The sequence below is a fragment of the Aythya marila genome (assembly GCF_965140915.1).
Source record: "Aythya marila genome assembly, chromosome: 25".
Taxonomy (NCBI): domain Eukaryota; kingdom Metazoa; phylum Chordata; class Aves; order Anseriformes; family Anatidae; genus Aythya; species Aythya marila.
In genome coordinates, this window is record NC_139066.1 from 4,121,449 (window position 1) to 4,146,714 (window position 25,266).

Consider the following 25,266-nt stretch of genomic DNA (forward strand, 5'->3'; position numbering starts at 1 on the left):
TAAAAGGATTTTTTTTTTTTTTTTTCCGAGCAAAGAATAAAACAGCGCAGTGTCTCCCTTCCTGGTTTTCTGCTGCTTTTTCACGCTAATACCTGTCCAGCTGCATTACTGTAATCACAAGGCTCAATCCCTTAATAACACGGCGCAGGTGTGGCTATCGGGATGGCTGCATTACCTCACCTCTGCGCATCTCCTCCGGGTTCTCCTGCTTAAACCCTCTGCCTTGCAGTTGGTGTTGTTCCTCACTGCTGTTTGTGTTGCCCATCACTCAGGCAACACTGGTCCTGCTGAATTCAGTTAGCGTTACTGTCCTGCAGCTCCAAATTTGCAGGAAAAAGCAGATCTGTGTCCAGGCAGAAGGGTAGCTGAGGGCTGATCTTACTGTTCCCACTGAATTGTATGTAAAGTGTCCTGGCAGTGGGTGCACGATGCAGTTCCCATTCTTTTTATCTGATTTAGACTATCTAGACATTACAACTTGCCTCAGCAATGAGATAGGAGAAAGTGAGGCACGGAAACTCTTGGCTTCTACAAAACCTTGCAGCAGTCGGGGGCTGCTTCTGTGCAGTTTGTGCAAGGCGATGGAGCAGCGCAGGAGCTGTCGGAGGCTCGACTCCACTGCCCAGGTGCAAGTGGGAAGCGTCAGGCACCTGCAGTTTAAAGAGGCTGAAACACCACCGTTAAGGGGACTTTCCAATCTCTGCAGAGATTCACCCTGAACCAGTACATAAGCAGAAATTAATGGAGTTTCTTCTGTTTTGAACTCCAGGATTTCTGCCAAGCGCAGTATCAGTACTCAAACACTGCCAGGTCTGTGCTTGTCCCGGGATAGAGGTCCTGGGTGGAACATTTCCATCTGGCTTCGGATCAGCCCAGTATAAAGATTATGGATGCTCAGAGCTCTTAAGTCAGCAGCTTTCGCTGGCTTTTGACTCTTTTAAAAAGCAAATAAATAGATTTGTAGATTTTCAGGGGTAAAAGACACTCATGGGCAGCTCGGCATGTCTCAGGGGATTCACTTGTTACTTCACGAAGGAGCAGCGGGGTGGAGTTGGAGCGAACACCTCCACTCTCAGGTGCAACAGCAAAATGCTAAAACGTAGCCCTGAGCAAGGAGCCTTCAGTCCTGAATCACGCCTGGGTGCTGGGAACGAAAGCGGAAAAGAGCAGCTCCTGTGTGCGCTGCAGTGATCCTAGTGGGATGTGACAAAAGACAAGAAACCAGGGGAGAGAAAAATGATGATTCTGGAATTTGGCTACGAGTGTCAGGGGTGACGAAAAACAGTGGCAACGCCTCCTGCCCGGGCTATAAAGGGCTCCAAGCCCGGGGGAAGCTCACTCTCGCTGTCTGCGCTGCCGAGCCGGGTGTCCCTCTCCAGCGCCACAGCTCCACTGCCCCTCGCCATGAGCACCACCACTGTCAGGCAGTACTCCTCCTCTTCCTCCCTCGGGGGGCTGGGGGGAGGCTCCAGCAGGTTTTCCTGCGTGCGTGGAGGAGGCTACAGAGCCCCCAGCGTCCACGGAGGCTCCAGCAGCTACTCCGTCTCCTCGCGCATTGTCTCGGGGCTGGGCAGTGGCTATGGGGGCAGCTACTGCAGCAGTGTCGGAGGGGGCCTGGGCGCTGCCTTCGGGGGTAGCTACGGGGCCGGCTTCGGAAGCGGCTTCGGGGCCGGCTTCGGAAGTGGCTTCGGAGGTGGTTTCGGAGGGGGCGATGGCATCCTCCCGGCCGGAGAGAAGGAGACGATGCAGAACCTCAACGACCGCCTGGCCGCCTACCTGGACAAGGTGCGTGCCCTGGAGGATGCCAACACCGACCTGGAGGTGAAGATCCGGGAGTGGTACAAGAAGCAGGGACCTGGTCCCGACCGGGACTACAGCCCCTACTACAGGACCATCGAGGAGCTCAGGAGCAAGGTAGGATGCTGTGGTTAACACAGTGGGACATCTCGTAATGAGAGAGGAAGCAGAAACACTCACCGCTACCTCTAATTAGTTAGGTAACCGCGTGCCTCAGATACACACACAGAGTGCCAGGCTGGGAACTGGGAGATTTCTCAATGTCAGGTCTTGATTGCATCCTTCTAGGTGGGAACGAAGACTGTTTTCACTGAAAGAAGCAGAGGTAAAAGTGCAAAAATGAAGAATTAGAGACAGATCTGCACTGATAATGTGCATTTCCCGAGACTTTAACATGCATACTTGGGAAAGTTGGAGGTGCCTGCAGACTATGAAACGCCACGTGGTATTTGTAAACATCCACTCAACGACTATGCAGAACACTGTCCCTTATTTCAGCTCCTTGTAATGATGTGATTTAGGCGCTAAGGAGAAAAAGATGGAACTCGCCAGCAGTGAGTTTTTTGCCTCCTTTCAGCAGTCACTGCCACAGGGCCAGGCTTGCTGCAAACCCACCAACCCAGGCAGGATTTCCCCCAGTTCTGGTTTGATTCCCAACGTCCCCTTTCGGGGGAATTGCTCAAAAATTGACTTTGTTCTTCTCTGTTACTGCTTCCGTACAAATCTGCCTCCTTGGCATCATACCTGATGTCCTCCCAGGCTCTGCCCCGAGTCTTTTCCCAGCATGGGTTATTTGCTCCTTTATTTGTAATATAAAAACCAGAAGCTGCAGGCACCTGCTCACCGTGCTTTGCTCCATTTCTGCAGTCAACAAACTAAACCCATCCCAGCACAAACGGCACAAGGGCTGCCAGCCACGAGCACCTGCTGGTCCATCTGCGCACAGTGCCGTGGATGGGAGAGCGGCAATTCCTTCCCGACCCTTGCATAATCACCACGTGCCCTGGAGCATGGGAACAAGTGCTATTGTCTGATCTCACCCATCTCGTGTGACTTCATGCTGCCTTTTGAAATACTTAGTGATGGAATTTTGGAAGCGGAGGTCACGGAGTTTTAGGAAAGGGAGGACATCAGACGCTGTCAGTCTCAGCTGTGCCTCACTTCTTGTCGTGACTCAGTGTAGTCTTCAGTTCAGGAAATCCCAAACTTCCCCCAAATTGGTCCTATCCCTCCTACCTCACGTATGCGGTGATCAGCCAGGAGGCGTTTCTGACAATCCTTTTGTGCTTTCTATTTACTCTCCATCCTCCAGGTGCTGGTGGCCACAGTCGACAACGCCAACCTCCTCCTGCAGATTGACAACGCCAGGCTGACAGCTGATGACTTCAGGACCAAGTAAGCCACATTTCCTGGAGACAGGAACGGAGTCTGCAGAGATATTTGATGAAACGAGGGGAAAAATAAACCACCCCAAACCCAGAAAGGCAACTTGGAGGCAAAGCCTTAAAAATGAAGGTGTAACTTCCAAAGCAGCTCATTACCTAAATCTTGTAGGCACTTAGGGGTTGTCTTGCTTCCATCCAGACCTTCACTACTGTATGCCCGCTGCTTGTTGCTCTCTGGTGTGAGCTCTCTGGCACAGACAGCTTGCACTGAGCCTCTGCTATGTTTTTAATTACTGGTTCAGCAGTGCCCAGACCCAGTGACAAAGCCCCACCATGTCAGGGGGAAGGCAGTCTTAAGGACTCAGGGGGGCACCGTGCCCTCAGGTGCTCCCCTCACTCAGGAGCACTCACCATCAGAAGGTGGTGCATGCACCACGGGGGTCACGCAGCTTTGACACAACACCAGCAGTGTGGAGGACGTGGGCAGCACTTCAGGGGCTCTGTCCCAGCAGGGCAGGATCTCCTGCGTCCTTCCTCAGTGTTCCTGTGCCCACAGGTTTGAGACGGAGCAGGCTCTGCGCCTGAGCGTGGAGGCCGACATCAACGGCCTGCGCAGAGTCCTGGACGAGCTGACCCTGGCCAGAGCTGACCTGGAGATGCAGATTGAATCGCTGAAGGAGGAGCTGGCCTACCTCAAGAAGAACCACGAGGAGGTGAGCACGGAGCCGGGCTCAGAAAAGTCTCCAGACTGGGGCCAGAAATACGAGCTCTGGTCCAGTCTTAGACTATGCTGGATTTCTTTTGCTGGGGGGGGAGATGAGACCTGCGGGTAAGGGAGCAGAGATGATGTGTTATGGATGACAGCATCCACTCTGGAGCCGGGGTAAAACCCGTTCACCACTTGGTATTTCAGTAATGTCCACCGTGGCTGTTAGAGGTTTATTGACATCCCAGTAGCTCCAGGCATGGCAGACCAATCTCACGAGCAATGAAGCCAGCTGCAAGCTCCGATTTATTCTCAGAAAGAAGCCAGATTTAAATCAAATGGAGATTTCTTAAGATAAAATTTGGGTTATTTTATTTGTGATAGCAGAGCATAGGTCCCAGTTTGGTCCCTGTTGCTACCTGCCCCAGAAGTATGTCCAGGAGGATGCTGTCTTTCCTGAAAAGCTGTCTTGAGAAGAACATCCTTATGCATGGATCGGTGGATCCATGAAGACGTGTGTCTCTTTTCCTGCAGGAGATGAATGCCCTGCGTGGGCAGGTGGGTGGAGAGATCAGCGTGGAGATGGACGCTGCTCCTGGCATCGACCTCACCAAGATCCTGACCGACATGAGGGAGCAGTACGAGACCCTGGCCGAGAAGAACCGCAGGGACGCCGAGCAGTGGTTCTTCAGCAAGGTGAGCTTGCTCACGTGCCCACGTAACCGTGGGGCCCAACACTGAGCCACCTCACCTGGCTGTAACCTGGCTTGGCTTTCTTGCAGACGGAGGAGCTGAACCGCGAGGTGGCCATCAACACGGAGCAGCTCCAGAGCGGCAAGACGGAGATCACGGAGCTGCGACGCACCATCCAGAGCCTGGAGATCGACCTGCAGTCCCAGCTCAGCACGGTACGACGGGCTGCTGCCTGTGGGCAGGGGGTCCCCTGGCTGGTCCCGTCCCTTCCCCATCATCCTTGTCCCCCTCTGACCCCGTCCTTCTCCTCTACACACAGAAAGCGGCGCTGGAGGGCACCTTGGCCGACACAGAGAACCGCTACGGCACCCAGCTGGCCCAGCTGCAGGGGCTGATCACCAGCGTGGAGGAGCAGCTGGGCGAGCTGCGCTGCGACATGGAGCGCCAGAACCACGAGTACAGGGTCCTGCTGGACGTCAAGTGCCGCCTGGAGCAGGAGATCGCCACGTACCGCCGCCTCCTGGAGGGCGAGGACGCCCAGTGCGTAAAGGGCTTCGCTCGGGTTGGAAGGGGACAGGCGGTAGCAAAGGAAGTATAAAATGAGCAGCTTATATTCTTTGGAGGGTCCTGTGGGCCCATTTCCTGACCCGTGGCATGCCACCAGGTCTCCGTTTTCACTCCTGCTCATGCAGAACAGCCCGGGGGTTATTAAAGCACTGCAGCATCCCTGGGGAAGGAGCAGGTACCACCGCTGCTCATTGCAGCTGGGCAGGGTGCTGCCTTAATGCCCGACCCCCCCCGGCACTCATACCTCCTGATCATTTTCTTCCTCTCGATCTTAACATGAAGTAGTCTTCTGAAGGCATTTTAATTATACTCTGGTACGAGAAGAAAAGGCAGGGTTTAAAATACTGATGTTGTCCTAGAGACCGTTTGCTCTTTTCCCCGTTCTGACCATATTTCCTTTTTCCCCTCCTGCAGCATGTCTTCCCACTACATCTCGCAGCCTGTGAAAGAAGGTAAGAACGCCTCAGTTCTGCAGCACTGATCACACCGAGCTGTCACATCCTTAGTACAGACTCATACTTACTAATATAATAAAATAACCACTCTACTAGCTTTTCCAAACGTGAATTGACAGGAGCAATTCTTCTGATATACCCAAACCATGTTTTAGAAGACTATTGGTGTAGACTGAAGCTCTACTAAAGTATTTAGGAGCAGGAACGCTGTTTTTTAATTGTATTTCTGAGGCAGCTGCTGCTAATAACAAATCCACCCACGAAATTTATGATAAGGCGCTTGAAATAACTAACGGTTCCTTCTTTCTCTGCTGTAGCTCCCGTAACTACCCGCCAAATCCGCACGATCTTCGAGGAAGTGCAGGATGGGAAGGTGATTTCCTCCCGCGAGCAGATCACCCAGGCTGCCCGCTGAGCCGGCGGCGTGGTTTCCTGCAAAATTCCCACAGCAAAGTGCGAGAAGACGCCAGCTTGTGTGCTCCGGCTACGCAGCTCCGGAAAAGCAGCTTCTCTTTTTTATCCCACTGCTGCGTCCCTCACCCTTTCTCTAAGCGCCGTGCTTGGAAATCAAATAAAGCTTTTGGCATTCGTGCAAACCCGAGTCTTGCGGCATCTTGTGGTGTTGCTCCGTAGGGCCAGGCTGCCCCAATACCTATAGGGCAAAGCTCCTCTGGAAGCAGCAGCGTTCTCCATTGCTGGTCTGCAGATGGTGGGTGAGACACCCACGCTTCTGAGCACGCGAGCCCTTGCTGCTTGGCTGCGGGCAGCTGCTGTGGGAGGAGGTGGAGAGAGGAATTGGGAGAGGAGCAGCTTACAGGGTCACGGGAGGTGAGACTTGAGAAGGGTTTCGGCTCAGCCGAGGCACTGTGAATTTCTGTGCTGCCATGTGCAGTGACAGCAGAGCTGAAGCTTTTGGATCAGGGAGCCCAAGCAAGGAAGGGAACAAAAAGCAGGACACGCAGCCAGGACCCTGCAAGCAGCTCTGCTCCTGGCCTTGCCCCGGTTGTCCTGCAGTCCAGACACAAACTTCGTGGTGAAATGAGGCCGTGGATGGGTTAGGGATGCATGGGGTGGTGCCCCTCAAGAAATACAGCTTCGCTTAGTTCTTGGTCTCAAGGCACTGCTAAGGGGTGCTGAGAACGAGGGATAGTAAGTGGTGGGCATGGGCTCTGCAAGCAGAGACAGAAGCACTTCGGGGAGGTACTTCTGGCACTCCTGGCTGTCAGCGGTGTTCCTGACACAGCAGATCTCGGTGCCGTCAGCTGGCCCAGCTGTTCCTGGAAAGCCAGTTCAGACACATTCTTGGCTGGGTTCTGCCATATTACTTCATAAATCCACCTTTCAGATCAATGGGGTGATTCAGAAAGGTGCTGCTCGATGTGTGTGAGAACAGAGCTGGCCACACAGCTTTAAGTCCCCTTTCCAGAAAACCTGCCTGCATTGTATGCAGATATAAGATAGAATCAGAATTCCTGATTCCCAAAACATTGAAAGGGTCCCCACAGTGCACCCGTGCTGTGGGAAGGCACAGGGGTGCCTGGTCTAGCCCTGAGCTGGCTCCTGCCTGGTTTTGGGTGCAGCCCCGTGCAGCCCAGACTGTTTTTGGGTGGGCTGCACCCAACCTATCCGTCACAGGGCACTCTGCTCTGTGTGCCCCCTGCAGCCTGCACCCCACTGGGGTTCCAGCACAGTGCTGGTACCCAGGCGAGCCAGCTGAAAGCACGCCCAGCATCTCCCGAGCTGCAGCACACGTGGCTTTGGCTTAGAAGCTCGTGGCTGACGACCGGTGATCTCATTTCCACTGGGATTCCACCAAAGGACACATGAACACATCCCAGGGAAGGAGTGCTGTGGGCAGGAAGGCAGCTACCACCACTGTTACTGACACCAGTGGCGGACAGCCCAGGAGTAAATCACGGCACAAATCCTGCCCCGAGGCGGTGCTGCTGCTGCTCTGCCCTCCCTGCGACTGCTGCACCCGCAAGGGCTCCGTGCGGGATGTGGGCAGGCACGGAGCTCAGATGGATGAGAAGGGAGGGGACGGACCCCCCAAGTCACCTCGTAGGGACCCCCAGGTCTCCCCATGAGCAGTACAGGGACCACCAGGACCTCTCGCAGCTCCTCTGAGCCCCCTGCCCTGCGACTCCCGGCGTGGAGATGCTGAAGGAGCCTCTCTGGAATCCGTCCTTGCTTTGTGTTTTTCTCCTGGAAAAGCCCGGGCACATCCACGCTGCTGTAAAAACAATAAATACCAGCTCGCTAACAAAATCCCCTATGTTAATTACGCCTGCTACTGCAAATTGCAAGATAGGTGTGGAAAGCAGATGTGGATTCTCTCCTGCCTAAAGCACTGACAATTAGTCCTCACCTTAAGAAACCCGTTGAGGAGGGAGCTGCAGGTGGTGGCTTATGCAGACAGGCAGCGGCAGCTTGAGGCAGGTTTCAGAAAGAGGGATTTTATTCCAGAGAGATGGATTGACTTCTCAGGATACAGGGAATTAATCTGGCATAAGAGACCACTTATGAAGAGATACGAAGGGGTGGGTTTTCAACTCCTTTTAGGGAACTTCTGTGTGATAATTTGATATTCACAAGCCCACTAAAAAAAACACAGATGTGTTCTTGTCCAAGTACTTCCATCTACCATGTCTGTGTGCTGAACACATGTTTGGAGCCAGATTTTTATCTCCGTTTTCCTCCTGGAGACAGAACGGCATGTTTAAACACCAACACGCTACCAGGAAATGACTGTTATGCCATAGAAATGGCATTTTGATTTTGAAATGTGTAAGAAATAGGCTCCTAGTATGCACGGGAGCCTGATTTATTAATAGTTGGCCTTTTATTTAAAAGAGAAGGTGGAACAAACAATATGTAGTCATTAGTGGTTGTGTTCAATGGGAGGTCATGCTAAATAACGACTTAGAATTTTTAATTTGTTGTTTTAAGTCTTAATTAACACCTCGTAATTTTAATTGCTGCTGGGCGGTATTATCAACGTATCCTAGACACTTTGAGCGACGTGTATTTTTACGACACTTATAGCGGTTAAATAGACAACAAAGGATGAAAGAAAATGCAATTTCATGTAAGGAAAGGACATGCTGTCCACCTCGTAACACTGTGACGGTTTTGCATCCCATGCAGGAGCTGGTTACTGCTGCTGGCTGACTGTCCTGAAGGCTTCACCAGTGTCCAGGCTGAGGGTTTGGGCTTGTAGAGGGACTTGCTGGTGTTGCTGGTGGTCCCCTTTCAGCGGGGATGATTCGTGAGCTCTGCCTCTTGATGTTATCAGGGTGAAGCTGTGGATGGAGCTGGAGAAGAAAGTGCCAGGCTCGGAGCTCCCGGCCCCTGCCTCCCTTGTGCTGCATCCAAAGAGGAGAGGAACAAAACATGGGTGTCAACCGGCTCCATGCCTCGGCTGCTGGTGCTCACACCACAAGAATGTGCCTCCGCCAAGAGACCGAAGGCTCCCTCCATCCGGAGAGCACACGGAGGAGCTTTTGGGTCTCCTCCTCTTCTGCCAGCGGGCTGCTGTGCAGATCTGCCTCCGAGCGGGCACATCTGCCGCTGTGCTTCCCCATAGCTGCCAGCGAGTGGAATCCCAAGGGCACGTCCCAGCCCTGTATCGCTCCCAGCTGCCTTCGCAGATGGGAGGGCGTCGTGCCATTCAAAGCTACTTAGCCCGTACCTTCGTTGCGTATTTCCAAGTTCTTTCCCCCCCGTTCCTGGCAAGTGATCTAACGAATTAGTTGGCTGTTGGGAAGGGGTTGTTGGGGCCTGTCGATGAACACAGTCGAACAGCTCACCTTGCGCATACATGAGAAATATCTTCTCTTCCACACCCTGCATGATTAGCGAGTGACACTCAGGGTTGCGGTTTCAGCACGGAGAACCGACAGCCGAGCTCGACCACGCATGGGACACGGGTCTCCGGAGCCTCCTCGCTCTGCAGGGCAGCCAAGATCCCCCAAATTCCTCTTTACATGGAAGCTGTGAGCTCCAGACTCACACTGAAGTCGTCCTCCCTGCTCACAACTGATTGGGATGTTCACACCAAAAGCAGTGTTAGCGTTAGCTGCTTCACCACGGTGCTGCCAGCTTCCAGCTCTTTGCTCCCCAGTGCTCAGTGACCAGGAGCCCTTTTCCCAACATCCTTCATCTGCTTGATGCAATTCTCCATTTTTTTCCTGGAGAATCCCATTATTTTTAAGCTATTGCAGCTAGTAGCCATGCCCTGCCCTTTCTGAACAGTTTTCAAGGCTTGTTCACAAAGAACCAGGGAGAACAACCCCTCCTTACTGCCTGCTCTTATTCCTCCGCTCTTGGGTGGTCTCTGAAGGGCAGAACTGAATGAGCCCTGAAGGACTAACTCCTTTTTCAATGCTGGATGAAAGGGAGGACTTGCATTTCCAGGACTGGCAGCCAAGTTCCTTCCAGGACCGCTGGGCTCACAGATGTGGATGTATTTAGGGCTTCCCTGCTTGGTCGTGGTCCTGCAGCCGGGCTGTGCGGACGGTGTGAGCAGGGGACGGCAGTAGCTGGGACAAACAGACACAGCAAAAGAGATGTTGACTTACTCCACTCAAACACAGGCTGAACAGTTCTGTTTCTGAGCTAACACCACAAAGGAATATTAAAATGTAGCCCTGAGCAAGGAGCTTCCTCCTTTGAATCACACCTGACTATTTACTTGGAAACGGAAGAAGTTTTAAAACGCCCTTCATGAGATAAGGTGTTTCGAGTGAAATATGACAAAAAGCATGAAAGAACAAAGGAAAAATGACGATTCTGGAAGTTGGCTCAGATTTTAGGAGTGATGAAAATCATCGGGAATGCAACAACAAAAAAAAAAAAAAGCGCCGGCAACGCCTCCTGCCCGGGCTATAAAGGGCTCCAAGCCCGGGGGAAGCTCACTCTCGCTGTCTGCGCTGCCGAGCCGGGTGTCCCTCTCCAGCGCCACAGCTCCACTGCCCCTCGCCATGAGCACCACCACTGTTAGGCAGTACTCCTCCTCTTCCTCCCTCAAGGGCCTGGGAGGCCTGGGGGGGGGCTCCAGCAGGCTTTCCTGCGTGCGCGGAGGAGGCTACAGAGCCCCCAGTGTCCACGGAGGCTCCAGCAGCTACTCCGTCTCCTCGCGCATTGTCTCGGGGCTGGGCAGTGGCTATGGGGGCAGCTACTGCAGCAGTGTCGGAGGGGGCCTGGGCGCTGCCTTTGGGGGTAGCTACGGGGCTGGCTTTGGAAGCGGCTTCGGGGCCGGCTTCGGAAGTGGCTTCGGAGGTGGTTTTGGAGGGGGCGATGGCATCCTCCCGGCCGGAGAGAAGGAGACGATGCAGAACCTCAACGACCGCCTGGCCGCCTACCTGGACAAGGTGCGTGCCCTGGAGGATGCCAACACCGACCTGGAGGTGAAGATCCGGGAGTGGTACAAGAAGCAGGGACCTGGTCCCGACCGGGACTACAGCCCCTACTACAGGACCATCGAGGAGCTCAGGAGCAAGGTAGGATGCTGTGGTTATCCGAGTCCTCACTAAAGTCCCTTGTTTTAAAGATGAGCCTGTCCCTAAAACCCAAAGGGACGAGAATTAACAGATGTCAGGTAATGGTCTGAGATGGGAAAAGAGAAATACCTTGCTTGGAAATTGTAGCCATAACCTGTTAGCAGCAGTTTATGGACCAATTCCTCCACGAGGCACAAGGATGTGCTTTCAGTGGGGTATTTCAGTGCAGGGAGGAAGGCGAGCAGGAAAGCTGGAGCCTGAGGGTATCGGACACTGGCTCGGCTCTCAAGCATCACCCACCTCTCCTCGATGCTGCTCCTGCCCCAAGTGTGTGCTGCCTTTGCCAGGCTCCTGACTGAGCATTCTGCAGGCAGGGACATGTTATCTCCTTGCCCCTGTTCACTCCTGAAGAATGATATGCAAGCTGTGATGCCAAGCAGTTCTGGTGAAGATCCTACAAATCAGATCATTTCTAGCCTGATAGGAGGCTGAGCAGAGGAGTTTAAAATGAAGGAACTGCCCCGTGGGATGCTTCTTCTTTGGGAGGTGCAAGCACAAGCTCAAGTGAAAAACCAGGAGGAGCCAGGGCAGAGGGGTTGCAGGAGGTGGCTTCAGAGGTGCTGAACTCAGCTGAGCTGAAATGCAGCACAAGAAATCACAGCCCAGCTTGTTCCTTTGTTCCTAGCAGCCCCCTGGCTGATTTTAGGAAAAGATCCTTGGGCAAAAGGATCAGAATCTGTCCTTCCCCTCCTGCCCTGCCATCGTGTTCCTCCCCACGACCAGCTCTGCCCATATTACTCACTGGGAGCTGACTGCGTGGTCCTTCAGCACTGTCTACGCCAGGTGACAGCATCCTTAGTCAGCCCAGGCTCCACCGGAGGGGACGGAGGTGTGCGGGTGGGCAACTGTCCTGCCTGTGATGGCAAACGCCAGGGAAAGGGGCAGTGGCACTGGCAGGCTCTGGTCAACCTAGAACTTTTCAGTTCTTTTCCCTTTCTCCTGGCTTCACGATGGGGTGAAAGGCTCTTGCCTTGAGACACGAAGCTCCTCTTCAAATTGCAGCCCATCGGGCGCGCTCTGACCTGCAGCACGGAAAGCTGCAGAGGCGAGCAGTGAACTGCTGGTCTCAGAAAGCCTCTGCCCAGGGCGAGGCAGCCCCTTCCTCCCTCCCCCTGCAGCTGCCAAATTGCGAGCTCAATATTCCCTCCTGGATTACTGCTAAAACACCCCCCGAAGCATCACAGCTCAGCGCGAGCTTTTCATTAGCTTGTGGCTACAGAAATTACTGCTCATTAAATGGCCAATCATTTTCTGAATCCCAGAACAAATATTCGCACCCGGGGTGCAATTACGAAAGCAATCCGGGCACAAGGCACTCCTTCCTCACCTCCCTTCTCGGCTGGGCCCTTCGGTGCTGCCAGACGTGGCCCAGGGCACTGCCAGGACTCCGAGCGCTGCGGGAGTGTCCGGAGATGCCGCTCCGGCAGCGAACAGGCTGCGACACGTGCGCGTGCCGGTGCCTTCACAAGACCAAATTCGTGCCAAGGAGGGATTGAGCTGCAGCATCCTGCCTCTCTCTGCAGTCCCTGTGGAAGTCCAGCCCAAGGGCAGGCGGTTCTGTGCTGCTGCAGTCCTGAACAGGAACTCCGACAGCAAACATGCAAGTTGTGGAATGACCTTTTCACTCCTTTTTTTTTCTTTTTTTCCCTCCCAGATTCTTGCTGCTACCGTCGAAAATGCCAACATCGTCTTACAGATTGACAATGCCAGGCTGGCAGCTGACGACTTCAGAACCAAGTAAGTGCAATGCCTCTCGGAGCTCCTGGGAGGAGGGAGGGAAAAGCCAGCCCGTTTAAGGCTTCTCTTTGCTTTCTGCAACCAAAGTCACACCGCCAGCTCACTGCTGGCTGCAGGACATTTGGGAGTGTGCAGGACACAGCGTTGTCCTGACATTCCTGCTCTGTAGAGAGTTGTGCATGCACGTCATGCAAGGTGCTTGGCAGAAATGCACACGCTAGGGAAGAAAACAAGAAGAAAAAATCTGTATCAGCAGGGCTCCATGGAGTAACTGTGAGTGTGTGCCCACAGGTTTGAGACAGAGCAGGCTCTGCGCCTGAGCGTGGAGGCCGACATCAACGGCCTGCGCAGAGTCCTGGATGAGCTGACCCTGGCCAGAGCTGACCTGGAGATGCAGATTGAGAACCTGAAGGAGGAGCTGGCCTACCTCAAGAAGAACCATGAGGAGGTGAGCACGGAGCCGGGCACATACTTGTGCTGACAAAATGGACCTTGTGTGAAATGGAAAGGGGGCCAGGTGCAGCGTGCAGGACTGTCTGCAATTAGGGCTGTCAGGAGACACACAAATGCACGTGGGGAAGGGCAGTGATCCCTTTGGACAGGAGGTCTGTGAGGTTCGGCTGCTGGGTGTGAATAACAGGAGTGATGTGAAATTTGTCACGGTGAAAATATGATGGTTCCACTCCGATGTGTCTCTTTTCCTGCAGGAGATGAACGCCCTGCGTGGGCAGGTGGGTGGAGAGATCAGCGTGGAGATGGACGCTGCTCCTGGCATCGACCTCACCAAGATCCTGGCTGACATGAGGGAGCAGTACGAGAGCCTGGCTGAGAAGAACCGCAGGGACGCCGAGCAGTGGTTCTTCAGCAAGGTGAGCTTGCTCACCTGCCCGTGGCACCATGGGGCACACGGGGCCTGAGGCTGAGCCCCCTCACCTGGCTGTAACCTGGCTTGGCCTTCTTGCAGACGGAGGAGCTGAACCGCGAGGTGGCCATCAACACGGAGCAGCTCCAGAGCGGCAAGACGGAGATCACGGAGCTGCGACGCACCATCCAGAGCCTGGAGATCGACCTGCAGTCCCAGCTCAGCACGGTACGAGGGGCTGCTGCCTGTGGGCAGGGGGTCCCCTGGCTGGTCCCCTCCCTTCCCCATCATCCTTGTCCCCCTCTGACCCTGTCCTTCTCCTCTACACACAGAAAGCGGCGCTGGAGGGCACCTTGGCCGACACAGAGAACCGCTACGGCACCCAGCTGGCCCAGCTGCAGGGGCTGATCACCAGCGTGGAGGAGCAGCTGGGCGAGCTGCGCTGCGACATGGAGCGCCAGAACCACGAGTACAGGGTCCTGCTGGACGTCAAGTGCCGCCTGGAGCAGGAGATCGCCACGTACCGCCGCCTCCTGGAGGGCGAGGATGCCCAGTGCGTAAAGGGCTTCACTTGGGGCAGCGGGGTCAGATGGAACAGGCAGTAGGCAGAAAAATTTGCTGGCCAGGGCCTCATCCTGATTGCAGTTTTCAGGGCTCATGCTGCTGTTCATGCCAGCCACAGAAGCCCAATGGCTCTGTCCCTGGCTTCTGTCTGCAGTGGGATGTCCCAGCTGGAAGGGGGCAATGGTCCCTCTCACTCCAGGGGACACCGAGCACAGCAGATGCTGTTGCAGCCCCCATGAGACCTCTCTGTTTTGCTCCTCTGCCTCAGTACAGAGCCCACAAAGCAATAAAGTTTGTCCCTAACTTCTCTTTTGTTTTCTCCTTCTCTTGCAGCATCTCTTCCCAGTACTCCTCTGCGATGTCCTCGCACTCCGGCAGGGATGGTAAGAGCGCACCTTGCCCCGCACGCCGTGCACACAGCTTTGAGGTTTGCTCCTAGAGCAGCAGCCAGCCTGGCTGAGGAGCAGCCCTCAGGCGTGCCTCGCCGGCTGAGGCAGTGTCAGCAGCCAGGACGGCGTGCGAGCATCTTACAACGAGTAACCACAGGAAAAAGCTGTCAGGAAGGGAAATGCCTCGCATGCCTTTATCGCAGGAATGATTCGGCCTAAATGAGCCCTGTGACAGAGCAGCCAGCGCTGCACCTGGGGGCAGACCTGCAGGACCAAACCGCACTAGGAATTTAGGGAGTGGGCCCTTTGCCTTCCCAAGCCTGCTCAGCAGCCTGGCTCTTCCCTCCTCCAGCCCTACAGAGCTGTTCCAAGCCATGTTGGCTGGTACCCCGTGGGATTTCCCACATCGTCCTCGTGCAGCACCCGAGCCCCTGGTAGGAGATCTCTCCCCTCCCTGCATGCCGAATAACTTTCTCCCTCTTCCCTTGCGCAGGGATGACGTCCTCCCGCCAGGTCCGCACGATCGTGGAGGAGGTGCAGGACGGGAAGGTGGTGTCCTCCCGGGAGCAGGTCGCCCTCACCACCCGCTAACGGCGCTGGGGACCCTTGGCCCCAGGCTCAGGCTCGTGGCCGCTGACCCAAGCCCTGGCCGAGGCTCTGTTCGCTGGGGCTGTGCCGCAGGCAGCTTCACCCGGCTGCTTCTGCGCCCTGATTTACCCTGATTTTCGCGCAGGTGCTAACGTGCACTCTGTACACATTTAATAAAGCTTTTTTTTTTTTCATCCATGCAACTGCAGACTTGTCTGTCACTGATAGGTGATCTCGCAAAGCCCCGGGGTTGTGTGTTCGCGCCAGGGAAAGTCCTGAGAAACCACATGAAGGAGCCGGCGTGGGGAGGGGAGCGGAGGAGCACGGGTTCCACTTGGCGCAAAAATAATTTGGGGCAGCTTTTAACACTGAGCACAGGCCCATGGGATGACTGAGACGTACACTGATCGTTTTGATGTGAAACGAAGGCAACGATGCTTTCGGACAAAGTGCCAAACAGGAGCTGATTAAAGCCAACAAAACAAAGCTCTGTTCTCAAAGTCCTGATATTGTAAAGAATCCCTTTCACCTACAGGCTGAACTTAAACGAGCACAGCTCGACCTGTGAATTGGTCAGACGGCTTGGCAAACCTTGCACAAACATTCCATCTGTCTCATTTGCCTGTCTTAAAATCACACTATTAGGCGCATTGCATGAAAACTTCATACAGGCATTTTAACGTTGCCGAGGGCTGCGTTTAACAGGCTCTAAAGTAACCACTGCTTAATCTGCAGCGCGATGAGTGGCAATAACTTTTTATCACTGTGACATCTAGCAGATCACTGCTAAAATCCTTCTTGAAACATGAGCTACTTATCGTTATGTCAACACCGTCTGCGGGCACGCTGCCACGCAGGATGAGGTGATGCAACCCGCGCACGGGCAGCCCGGTACCGGGCTGAGCCTTTGCTTTGCCCACTCACTTCCCACGGAGAGCAGCAAGAACCAAAGGGTGCTGCGCTTGTCGCACGTCCCCCACGTGTATTTTGTGGGCTAGAGATGGGAGAGAACGTCATCTCAGAGCCAAAAGGCTGATGGATCACTTAGATCCAAAAATACACAATATAAGGATATTAGGAAGAAATTCTGTACTCGGAGGGCAGTGAGCACTACCCAGGCTGCTCCGAGGAGCTGGGGGTGCCCCGTCCCTGCAGTGTCCGAGGCCAGGCTGGATGGGGCTGGGGGCAGCCTGGGCTGCTGGAGGGGTCCCTGCCCGTGGCAGGGGTTGGAATGAGGTGGGCTTTGAGGTCCCTTCCAACCCAAACCATTCTGTGATCCTACAAGGGGTTTCTACGGCTCAATTCAGGCAGGTTCGTCTCTTGGATTGTTATTGATGATTCATCCTCTTCAGCCTCCGGAAAGGCATCGAGGCACTTATTGAACAAGAACAAAGGCACGCACCCGGCCTGAGCAGACTCTTGAAAAGAGCTGACGATGTCATGCGAGGCATGATGAGACAAGCAGAGGCACGGGAAGGTGATCGAAGAAGTGGGGAACCTGCCAGGTCTTTCCAGAAAAGGAAGCGTGTTCAGAGGTGATGCTATCATTCTGTGTTATTGTTCAGCAATTACAGAAAAAAAAAAAGTAGGAAATGAAACAAAAACCAGAGTGCAGGGTTCATTGACTGTATCATGCTTTGCTCAGCTGCAGACCTTCCTTGCGGAAAGAGGAAGTCTCCCAACCCAAGCGAGCTACACCCGTCTCAGAAATAAAAACTAGATCAAGCAAAAAGGTACTGTAGCATCAAGCTGTCCTGCCCTTTATGGCGATGGACAAGGTGCAGAGCAGAAATTCTGATTAAACTGAAAATCACAGAATCATATAATCATTAAGGTTGGAAAAGACCTTCAAGATCATCTGGTCCAACCATCACCGTACTACCAAAATGCATCAGTTTTTGCCATCAGAAGAGATTTATTTTATTTCAGTTGTATATGTAGGCAGCTATTGGACTCTCAGGCCAGAATGCCTCAAGTGTACTGAACACAGAAGGGCTTTCTGGAAAAAAAAAAACATTTCAATGTAAGTAGGAGGCTAAAAGAAGGCACCAGTCCAAGAGCACTGCCTCTGCTGGCGGCCCAGTAAGGCATGGCCAGAAGGACGCAAGGGAGAGATTGCAGGAATGGCCTGAACTGAATGCCTGGGAGGTGAGCTGGGAGAGCCGATGGGAAGCCCAGCTTTGTAATCCATTCAGTTCCATTCAGGGGATCATATCGGGCATTTTCCTGATTCACCAACATATATTTGCTTTAACAAAAAGGCTTAAATCCTGCATAAGGCTCTCCATAACCCTATTACTACAAACAGGATGGAAGGCCATGCTTAGCACACGTACATGATTGCTGTGTTGCATTACAGTGATCAAAAAGAAGGAAAATACCACCTAGCTACTAGGGAATTTATTTTCTATTATTACACCTTGCTCTACAATTACCGCTTGCATCTGTGAAATGTGGACAAATTATCACACCCAAGAGATGGAGAAACATTGGTTTTGGGGAGCATTTCTCGAGTTTTCTGCAAGATGCAAGAACAAGAAAAGCTTTGGTGGGACTCAGCAAAGATTTATAAAAGTCCTCTGCAAAGAATGGTGAAACTTTAATGGACAGTGAAACAAAAAAGAAAAACCAAGAATGTCTTTGAGAGAGATATTTCATCAGCTGAGACACGGAGACAAGTGTGTAGGATGTGCTGGTGTCAAGCTTGATGTGTAATAACAGGAGTACATGCAATGAGTAAGACTTAACATGAGGATTGTGTTTCCCACCTTTAAAGCTCCGTGTTCACATCAGATGTTCTACAACGCCCTTAAGAAAGAGGATTACTATTATTGTTATTTCCGTCCTACAGAGCATGAAATTGAGACTCAAGCTGAACGATTTGCCTAGAGTGATTTACAAAGCTGGGCTCAGAACCCTGGCGCTTCTGGCGTCATCAGCGAGTCGGAAAACAGTTTCGGTGCAGCAGTAACACCCTGAAAACCTGGGAATGACAGTTTAGTCAACAGCTAGATAAGAAAATACTCGTAAACAGTATACACGAGAATTTTCCAGGGGTGAAATCCTGAAGCTTGGCTGAGAAAGAGCAGCTCACAGCTCTCACTGCTGTGCCGATGCCTCCGGATAAGGATTGCCAAGCCAGAAACCAGAGATGAACAGGCTGAAGGGACTTCTCCGAGCCCTGGCCGTGTGTTTTGGGTGCCAGTCGCTGCCTGGTGCTCAGCCTCTCTCCCTTGGCACTCCCTGGTGGTTGCTTCAAGCCCAGACGTGAGCGTGGGCTCGCGGTCAGGCAGGGCAAGGGGCAGCAGCTCGGGGCTCCGGTGCTGTGCGTGAGTCACGACGTCTGCGGGGCAGTTCTGGGCGCGAGCACAGCTCATGACTCAGGGATACCTGGAATAATGTGAAATGCTGCATCTCCCTCTTGGGGGCACATTACACTTTCTTTACTTCATACTGCTTAAGAAACAGTCTCAAGTCTTAAAGTATTCCGAGACGACCAAAGGACTTCTCTCCGGGGAAATCCAGTCCTTTCTCATTTTCATCCCTCTTTTGAACCTGATCATTTTGTACAGGAGACCAGCCCTTGGGAATAATGCCACAGAGCCCATCCTCTACCACCGTCCTGCTCTCCTTTTTCAAGCGGAGTGCCAGAAGTAAATGTGAAGTTGTGGTATAATTCCTTCCTTTCCATTTTTTTTTTTTCACGAAATCACATGGGAACAGCACCTTCGCCTAGGGGAGGCTTTTCCCTAGCTCATTTGTTATTTGAAATTATCTTTCCTTGTCAGGCCTGCACTGCTCTTTTCTGAAATGCCTGCCGGGGAATCCACAGGGGCCTTCCCTCCTCTGCTCCGTGCCCCTGGGCACAGCACTGCCTGCCGAGGGGCTCCGAGGTCGGCCGAGGACAGCTCGTCGGAGGCATCGCCCGCGGCCGCGCTGAGCACGTTTCCTGCTGGAGACTCCAGTCTGGAAGCCAACAAAAGCGGGCTCTGCAAAGCGCCTTCCATTACGCATGTAGATAGCATCGTTAGCAGAGCTCTTCATCCGAAATGGAAATCTCCTTTAATAAAAGGAAGACTGCAGCTGCTGGCGGGTCTTAAGGTATGGGCTGGTGTAAAAGCAAGAGCTGGTTTTAATAAAAACATCAGATTTTGGAAAAGAAGAAAGCCACCATGAAGAACATACAAATCCAGTAAAGTGCAGTCAAATCCAGAGTGAAATCGCTCTCCTTTACAAAAGTTGTGCAGATCCTATTTCACCATTGGCTACAGAGACCTGAACAAGGACTGAAGCTCAAAATGTAAGCAAGGAACATGGACACCTCTGCTTAGTTGCCAATAATTAAAAAAAAAATGAATAACATTCTATGCTTTTTTTCTTGTAGAAAAATATTTTTCAATTACATTGAATTCAATTTAAGCTCAGCATTGCAATTCACTAAAAAAAACCTGATGTTGACAGTTCAGCCCCAATGCACGGCTCCAGCGGTGTGGGCAGCTGCAGGCAGAAGCCCTGGCACAGCCTCCGCTCCCGACCTCGCCACTGATGAGGCATGCCATGGCACCATGGCACAGGCTTCACTCGCTAATTAGGGACGTAACAAAGGATGGACATAGACGGAATCCACACCACATTTAAAGTGCTCTGGATTTGCAGTGTCAAGATAAAATCAAGACTAATGAACCTACCCAAATGGCATAAGCAATATTTCTGAACCAGGCTGCACCTGACGCATCCTTTATGTGAAGTGTCCAGGTGACCTGGACGCCAAAGCCAATATTGAACAACAAATGGGGAAAAGGCAGCCAATATTACCATGGCTGTATTAATACTATTAATAAAATGAAAGATCCGGATGACAAAACATTTTAATTATTTCCCTTCTTCCTCAATTCAGCATTGCAAGACTAAAAATTAGCTTTAATATCCTTTTTCTTTTCTTCTCTCTTTTCTGAATTTAACACGCTTCTCCTAGATGGTATTGAGAGAATTTCCATGGTGCTGGTTGGAACTGGGTCAGACCTACACAGGATCAGGCTGCTTCTAAAATTCCCCATGCTACTGTTTTAGAAATCTTATGAAACATCTTATGTGGCTGTCCTCTCTTGGCAGTGAACATCCGTAGCTGACTGCAATATTTGGTACTCAGGAAATCTCATTTTATCTTTCATTTTGGATAAATACTTGCATATTTTGTCTATCTTCAAGAGCAGGAGAGCAAATATCCTGGTGTGTCCCCTCTGGAAGGGGGTATTTGGGTGCATGCAAGAGACAGAGAAGCACCAAGCAATCACCAGTACACTCGAGCACAGTATTATTTTCACTTGCTGTCCAGTCTCAAGGTCCAACGTTGGAGATGCCGGCAGGATCTCACCCAGCTGACCGCCCCCAGTGCACCAGGGGTCCCCAGTGCCGTGCGCTCAGGGATGGGCAGCGCAGCCAAAAACCTTCTCCTGGCCCCAAACCCAGGCACCCCAAGGCAGTTGCACGATGGGCACCCTCACTTTGGGTTGCAAAGGGGTCGGGCAGGCTCTGTGGGGCAGGAGGTGGGCACCTTTCCCACAGCTCTCACTTCCCGGGCAGACTTGTCCACGCCAGGGATGGATAATTGCCATGTTTCAATCCCCGGGCACTCTTGGGTATCGTCTTTTTTTTTTTTTTTTTGTGTCACTGCTGTTTGGTTGTCATCACAAGTCAAACCTGATGATTCAGGAAGTACCATTTTTGATGTAGTTTTGAAACACGCTTCTGTTAACCAAAGCATCTTTCTGTTGTGGGATTGCTGGAGACAAACGCCTATGGGGAAATATTCCAGGCTGGAAAAAAAAAAAAAAAAAAAAAAGAGAGAGAGAGAAAACTAGCCAGGTCACAAGGAGGAAGAATAAACAACCCTTCTCCAGCGCTAACATCCACGGGGAAGGGTATAAATAGGCAGCTGTGGGGACAGAGGGATGGCAGCCTGATCCCGCGGCGATCTGTGCAGCTTGCCTTGGGCTCTGGGCTGGATCCTCGCTGCTCTCAGGATGAGCTGTGCTGTCAGGCAGGTCGTCACTGCCTGCTCCCAAGTCAGGAGCAGCGCCGGCAGCTCGGCGGCTGGGGCTGGCAGAAAGGTCTCCTCCGCCTCCTCGGGCAGACTCGCCGCCTGTGACTTCGCGGCTGCAGCTGGGAACTTCTCGGGTGGCAGCTCCAGCGAGGGATTCCTTGGGAAGCCGCTGAGCGCCGGCAGCGCGGCCGGTGGGAGCTTCGGAGCCGCGCCGAGGGCTTGTTCCACCATCGGATTTGGCGGCGGGGGCATGTGCGCTCGTGGCGTCGCTGGGGGCTTCGCCAGGGCTGGCGCTGGCTGCGGAGAGGGGATCCTGTTCGCTAACAATGAAAAGGCCACCATGCAGAACCTCAACGACCGCCTGGCCTCCTACCTGGACAAGGTGCGGCTCCTGGAGGGAGAAAACGCGGATCTCGAGTGCAAGATCAGGGAGTGGTACGCCAAAGTAGGGCCCAGCTGCGAGCCGCGCGACTACAGCTGCTTTCATAAGGAAATCGAAGATCTTCAAAACCAGGTAAATCAATGCTTTTCAAGAAAATCTTTTCTGGGGCTTCGCTTTTGCATGCAGATGTCCAATGTGAAGTGGCAGAGGCAGCATCTGTCTCTGGAGGTGCACATGGAGCCACAGCTTATATGCAGTGTGACAGCTTGGGCGAGCAGCACACTGCTTTTATGGAGAACTGAGGTTTCTGCAGCTGCTCAACCAAGCTGGCATGCAGATTTTCCTGGTGAAATGCCATTTAACAGACTACTAACACCAATATATGAATTGATTATGGAAGGACTGGGTTGCAGTACCGTGGTAGATGTTTCCTCTAGGGCCTTCTGGAGCCCGCAGAGCCTGCCAGCCCAAATCTCTCTCCTCTGGCTTCCTTTGCAGATCCTGTGTGCAGCTATGGAGACCAACAAAATCCTGCTGAATATTGACAACAACAGGATGACTGCCGACGACTTCAGAGTGAAGTGAGTACAGCCCCGTGCTGGATGGAGCAGTTCGCACTGCCCGTGGACGGGCAGGTGAGCGATGGTGACACGGAGACCCTAACGCAGTGCTGGGGGCACACCATTGCTTGTCGTGCTGCCATATTAAACACAGGTCTCTGTGAAAGGCACGGATAGCATTGGAAACACTCATAGCATAGCATGCCTGAAGCGAGAGAAGAGCTTGCTCCTCATTTTTTTCCCCATGAACCCAACTCGGGGACTTGCCGTGCTGACGTGCTGGCTTTCCTCTGTTGCCTGTGGTTAAGGTACGAGACCGAATGCGGCCTCCGGCAAAACGTGGACGCAGACATCTGCAACCTACGGCCCGTCCTGGACCAGCTGGCCAGCTGCAAGACCGACCTGCAGCTGCAGTGCGAGGCTTTGACCGAGGAGATGTGCTGCCTCAAGACGAACCACGAGGAGGTCAGATCCCTCCCCGCTCTTCCAGAAGCACGCAGAAAGAAGCCACGTCCCCGCTGAGTGTGGATGTTGCGCGTCTCCCCTGCAGGAAATGAACTGCCTGAGGAAACAGGCGACGGGCGATGTGAGCGTGGAGGTCAACGCCTGCCCCGGCCCGGACCTGAGGAAGATCCTGGAGGACCTGAGGTGTCAGTACGAAACGCTGATGGAGCGCAACCGCAAAGAGACCGAGCAGTGGTATGCCTGCAAGGTACTGTACACGTGCCCAGCTCTACCCTACTCTGCCAATCGGGGGGAAAAACGAGAGATTAAGTCACCTCCGCTTAGTGGGGACGTCTGGGTGGCAGCAATCCTGCCAGGGATGTGCTCTGCTGTTAATTATACTGCCAATTACAGTGCTCTTCTGCTCACGGCAGAGGAGGCACTGCGTGGTGGGTCACAGAGGAGGAAGGGGGATTTGGAAATGCTCGGGTTGCTGCAGCATGAGCAGAAGCAGCGTGGTCGAAGCCCTCCGGCTCGCTGAGATGCTGCGGCAAGGTGAGGGAAGGAGTGCTCTGTGCTGACTTTGCAGGTGGAGGAGGTGAACCTGGAGGTCATCACAAGCAGCCAGGAGATAGAGTCAAGCAACAAACAGGTCACTGAGCTGAGACGCCAGCTGCAGGCCTTGGAGATCAATGTGCAAGCCCAGCTCACCATGGTAAGCGATGCCACCACGATTTGCATCTCAGACTCCTCACCTCCTTTGGAAAGCTGCACGACCAGAGTTGTCCAGCTGGGACACTCTGATCCAGCTTTTTGGTGGGACCTCTCCCATAAAGTCACGGCACCCTGTGACCAAGTGGGCTAAGCCTGCAGCGTACCTGGGTTCCTTTTTTCCCGTTTCCATTCTCAGAAAGAAAATCTGGAGTCCTCCTTGGCAGAAACTGAATGCCGCTACAACAAATACCTTGCTGAGCTCCAGAGCCAGATCTCCTGCGTGGAGCAGCGACTGGCCGAAATACGGGCAGAGATGGAGTGCCAGAACCAGGAGTACAAGACCCTGCTGGACGTCAAGTGCCGCCTGGAGCAGGAGATCCAGACCTACCACTGCCTGCTGGAGGGCGGGCAGCACGACATCATGTACGCAGACTGCAGACAAAGCGGGACGCAGTAAAACCTCCAGGCTTTGACTAGGGGATATAGGAAAACGTGAGATACAAGTGGTAAAAACAACGCTGCGGTGAGCAACCAGTAGTGACCTGTTACCAGACAGGGCTGGGAAGCAAATCACGAGGCTCCTGAGGAGTTGGCTCTGCTCAATGTCCTGGGTGCAAGCCGAAGATCACTCTCTCCTCCTGGGGCAGTGCAGGTAGCTGGAGAGCCCACCAAGCCCACCGCCGCCACCCGGCACGGTGTGGCACCTCGCCGCCTTCCAGGGAGGTTTTCAGCATGAGCTGGGCAAGGGCTTTTATGAAAACTGCCATTTAACCGAGCTTTATTGGCTTTGCCACTGCTTGACAGGATTAGGGACTGGCAGTTAAACTAACTGAAACAATAAATTATCTAAACATTTTCAGTTTTGCACAACAATTTTAATTACAGTTTGGGGAAATTTAATTTGTATGCAAAGCAGTTGGCTCTTCCCTGCTTCCCATTGACGGAGATTTTGAAAGAGAGAGGCATGCTGTTAATATCATAAAGAGCAGCAGACACACATAACCAGCCCGAGCACCCACCTGCTCCATTGGTTTGGAAAAAGGTATTTTAATGGTAGTGCCCCGAAGCGGGCTCTCCTGGGCCCTCCAGTCCTAAATTAGTTACACGAAAAATCGGCTCTTGTTCCAAAACGCCAGTTGCAGTGGCTGAAATGAACTGTTAGAGCTCGTCGCAGAGCCTCAGGCAGTCCCGAGTGTCAGGACAGACAGGCGGGATGGAAGGTGTGCGAAATGTTGCTCCTAATGACCCTCGTGGCTCGAAGGGGAAACGGGACCTCGACTGTGCCTCTGCCCCCTACGAGGCCACCAGAGGCTGAAGGGACACGGGGACAACTGCCTGGCACGGGGCAGTTCTCCAGGGTGGGACTGACGGGGGCTTTTCTTACCAGAGCTGTCTCCCTTCCACAGAGGGCCAGCGGGAAGAGGAGTCCCTGGAGTCCCACCGGCTGCAAGAAGCGGGGGGCTTAAAGCCAGCCTGTGCCAGCCGTGCCTGTCCTAAGGCTCTGGGGAGAGCAGGCAAGGTGAGGTGTCCTCCAGGAGCCTGGAAGGGTGGCCACGAGCTGCTGCTTTAGCCCAGCCATTTTCTCAGGGAAGAGGAGGAAGAGATTTTCAGGTTTTCTGGGCGGCGAGGAGCTGCAGAGGGTTTCTTTTTTCCTGGAGAAAGGCAGCGCAGGTCAGACAGCAGGATCGCAGGTGTGGCCGCTGGTGGCAGAGCTTGGGGATTAATTAGGTACAGCAGAAAGCAGCAGGAAGGGATGCACCCACAGGACATTTATGCAAATAAAACAGTTTTGTCACTGGGGAGTTACCAGGAGTAAATA

General features: G+C 53.2%; 3 protein-coding genes across 3 annotated transcripts; all 3 read left to right on the plus strand.

Annotated features, from left to right (window-relative positions):
• Window positions 1-1,404: 1,404 nt before the first annotated feature.
• Window positions 1,405-6,049, plus strand: LOC309887256 (keratin, type I cytoskeletal 14-like; the record flags this gene model as incomplete). Its single annotated transcript, XM_082778827.1, has 7 exons — window positions 1,405-1,914; window positions 3,110-3,192; window positions 3,739-3,895; window positions 4,423-4,584; window positions 4,671-4,796; window positions 4,901-5,121; window positions 5,898-6,049. 7 exons carry the CDS (start codon window positions 1,405-1,407, stop codon window positions 6,016-6,018), a joined length of 1,380 nt encoding a protein of 459 aa, XP_082634953.1. The 3' UTR covers window positions 6,019-6,049.
• A 4,505-nt stretch (window positions 6,050-10,554) lies between these two features.
• LOC309887255 (keratin, type I cytoskeletal 14) lies at window positions 10,555-15,501 on the plus strand. Its single transcript, XM_082778826.1, has 8 exons — window positions 10,555-11,104; window positions 12,819-12,901; window positions 13,193-13,349; window positions 13,609-13,770; window positions 13,866-13,991; window positions 14,096-14,316; window positions 14,661-14,710; window positions 15,210-15,501. The coding sequence occupies exons 1-8, from the start codon at window positions 10,586-10,588 to the stop codon at window positions 15,305-15,307; spliced, it is 1,416 nt and encodes a 471-aa protein (XP_082634952.1). The 5' UTR covers window positions 10,555-10,585; the 3' UTR covers window positions 15,308-15,501.
• A 5,826-nt stretch (window positions 15,502-21,327) lies between these two features.
• Window positions 21,328-23,904, plus strand: LOC309887361 (keratin, type I cytoskeletal 19-like; the record flags this gene model as incomplete). Its single annotated transcript, XM_082778983.1, has 6 exons — window positions 21,328-21,861; window positions 22,228-22,310; window positions 22,598-22,754; window positions 22,840-23,001; window positions 23,323-23,448; window positions 23,644-23,904. 6 exons carry the CDS (start codon window positions 21,328-21,330, stop codon window positions 23,902-23,904), a joined length of 1,323 nt encoding a protein of 440 aa, XP_082635109.1.
• Between the last annotated feature and the right edge of the window lie 1,362 nt (window positions 23,905-25,266).

Excerpts from the sequence above, each read along its gene's own strand:
- LOC309887255 (XM_082778826.1), top strand. The coding sequence starts at position 10,586 with ATGAGCACCACCACTGTTAGGCAGTACTCCTCCTCTTCCTCCCTCAAG. Across the intron at positions 13,771-13,865 it reads AGCAGTGGTTCTTCAGCAAG|ACGGAGGAGCTGAACCGCGA; the intron begins GTGAGCTTGCTC and ends GCCTTCTTGCAG. Across the intron at positions 14,317-14,660 it reads CTGGAGGGCGAGGATGCCCA|CATCTCTTCCCAGTACTCCT; the intron begins GTGCGTAAAGGG and ends CTTCTCTTGCAG.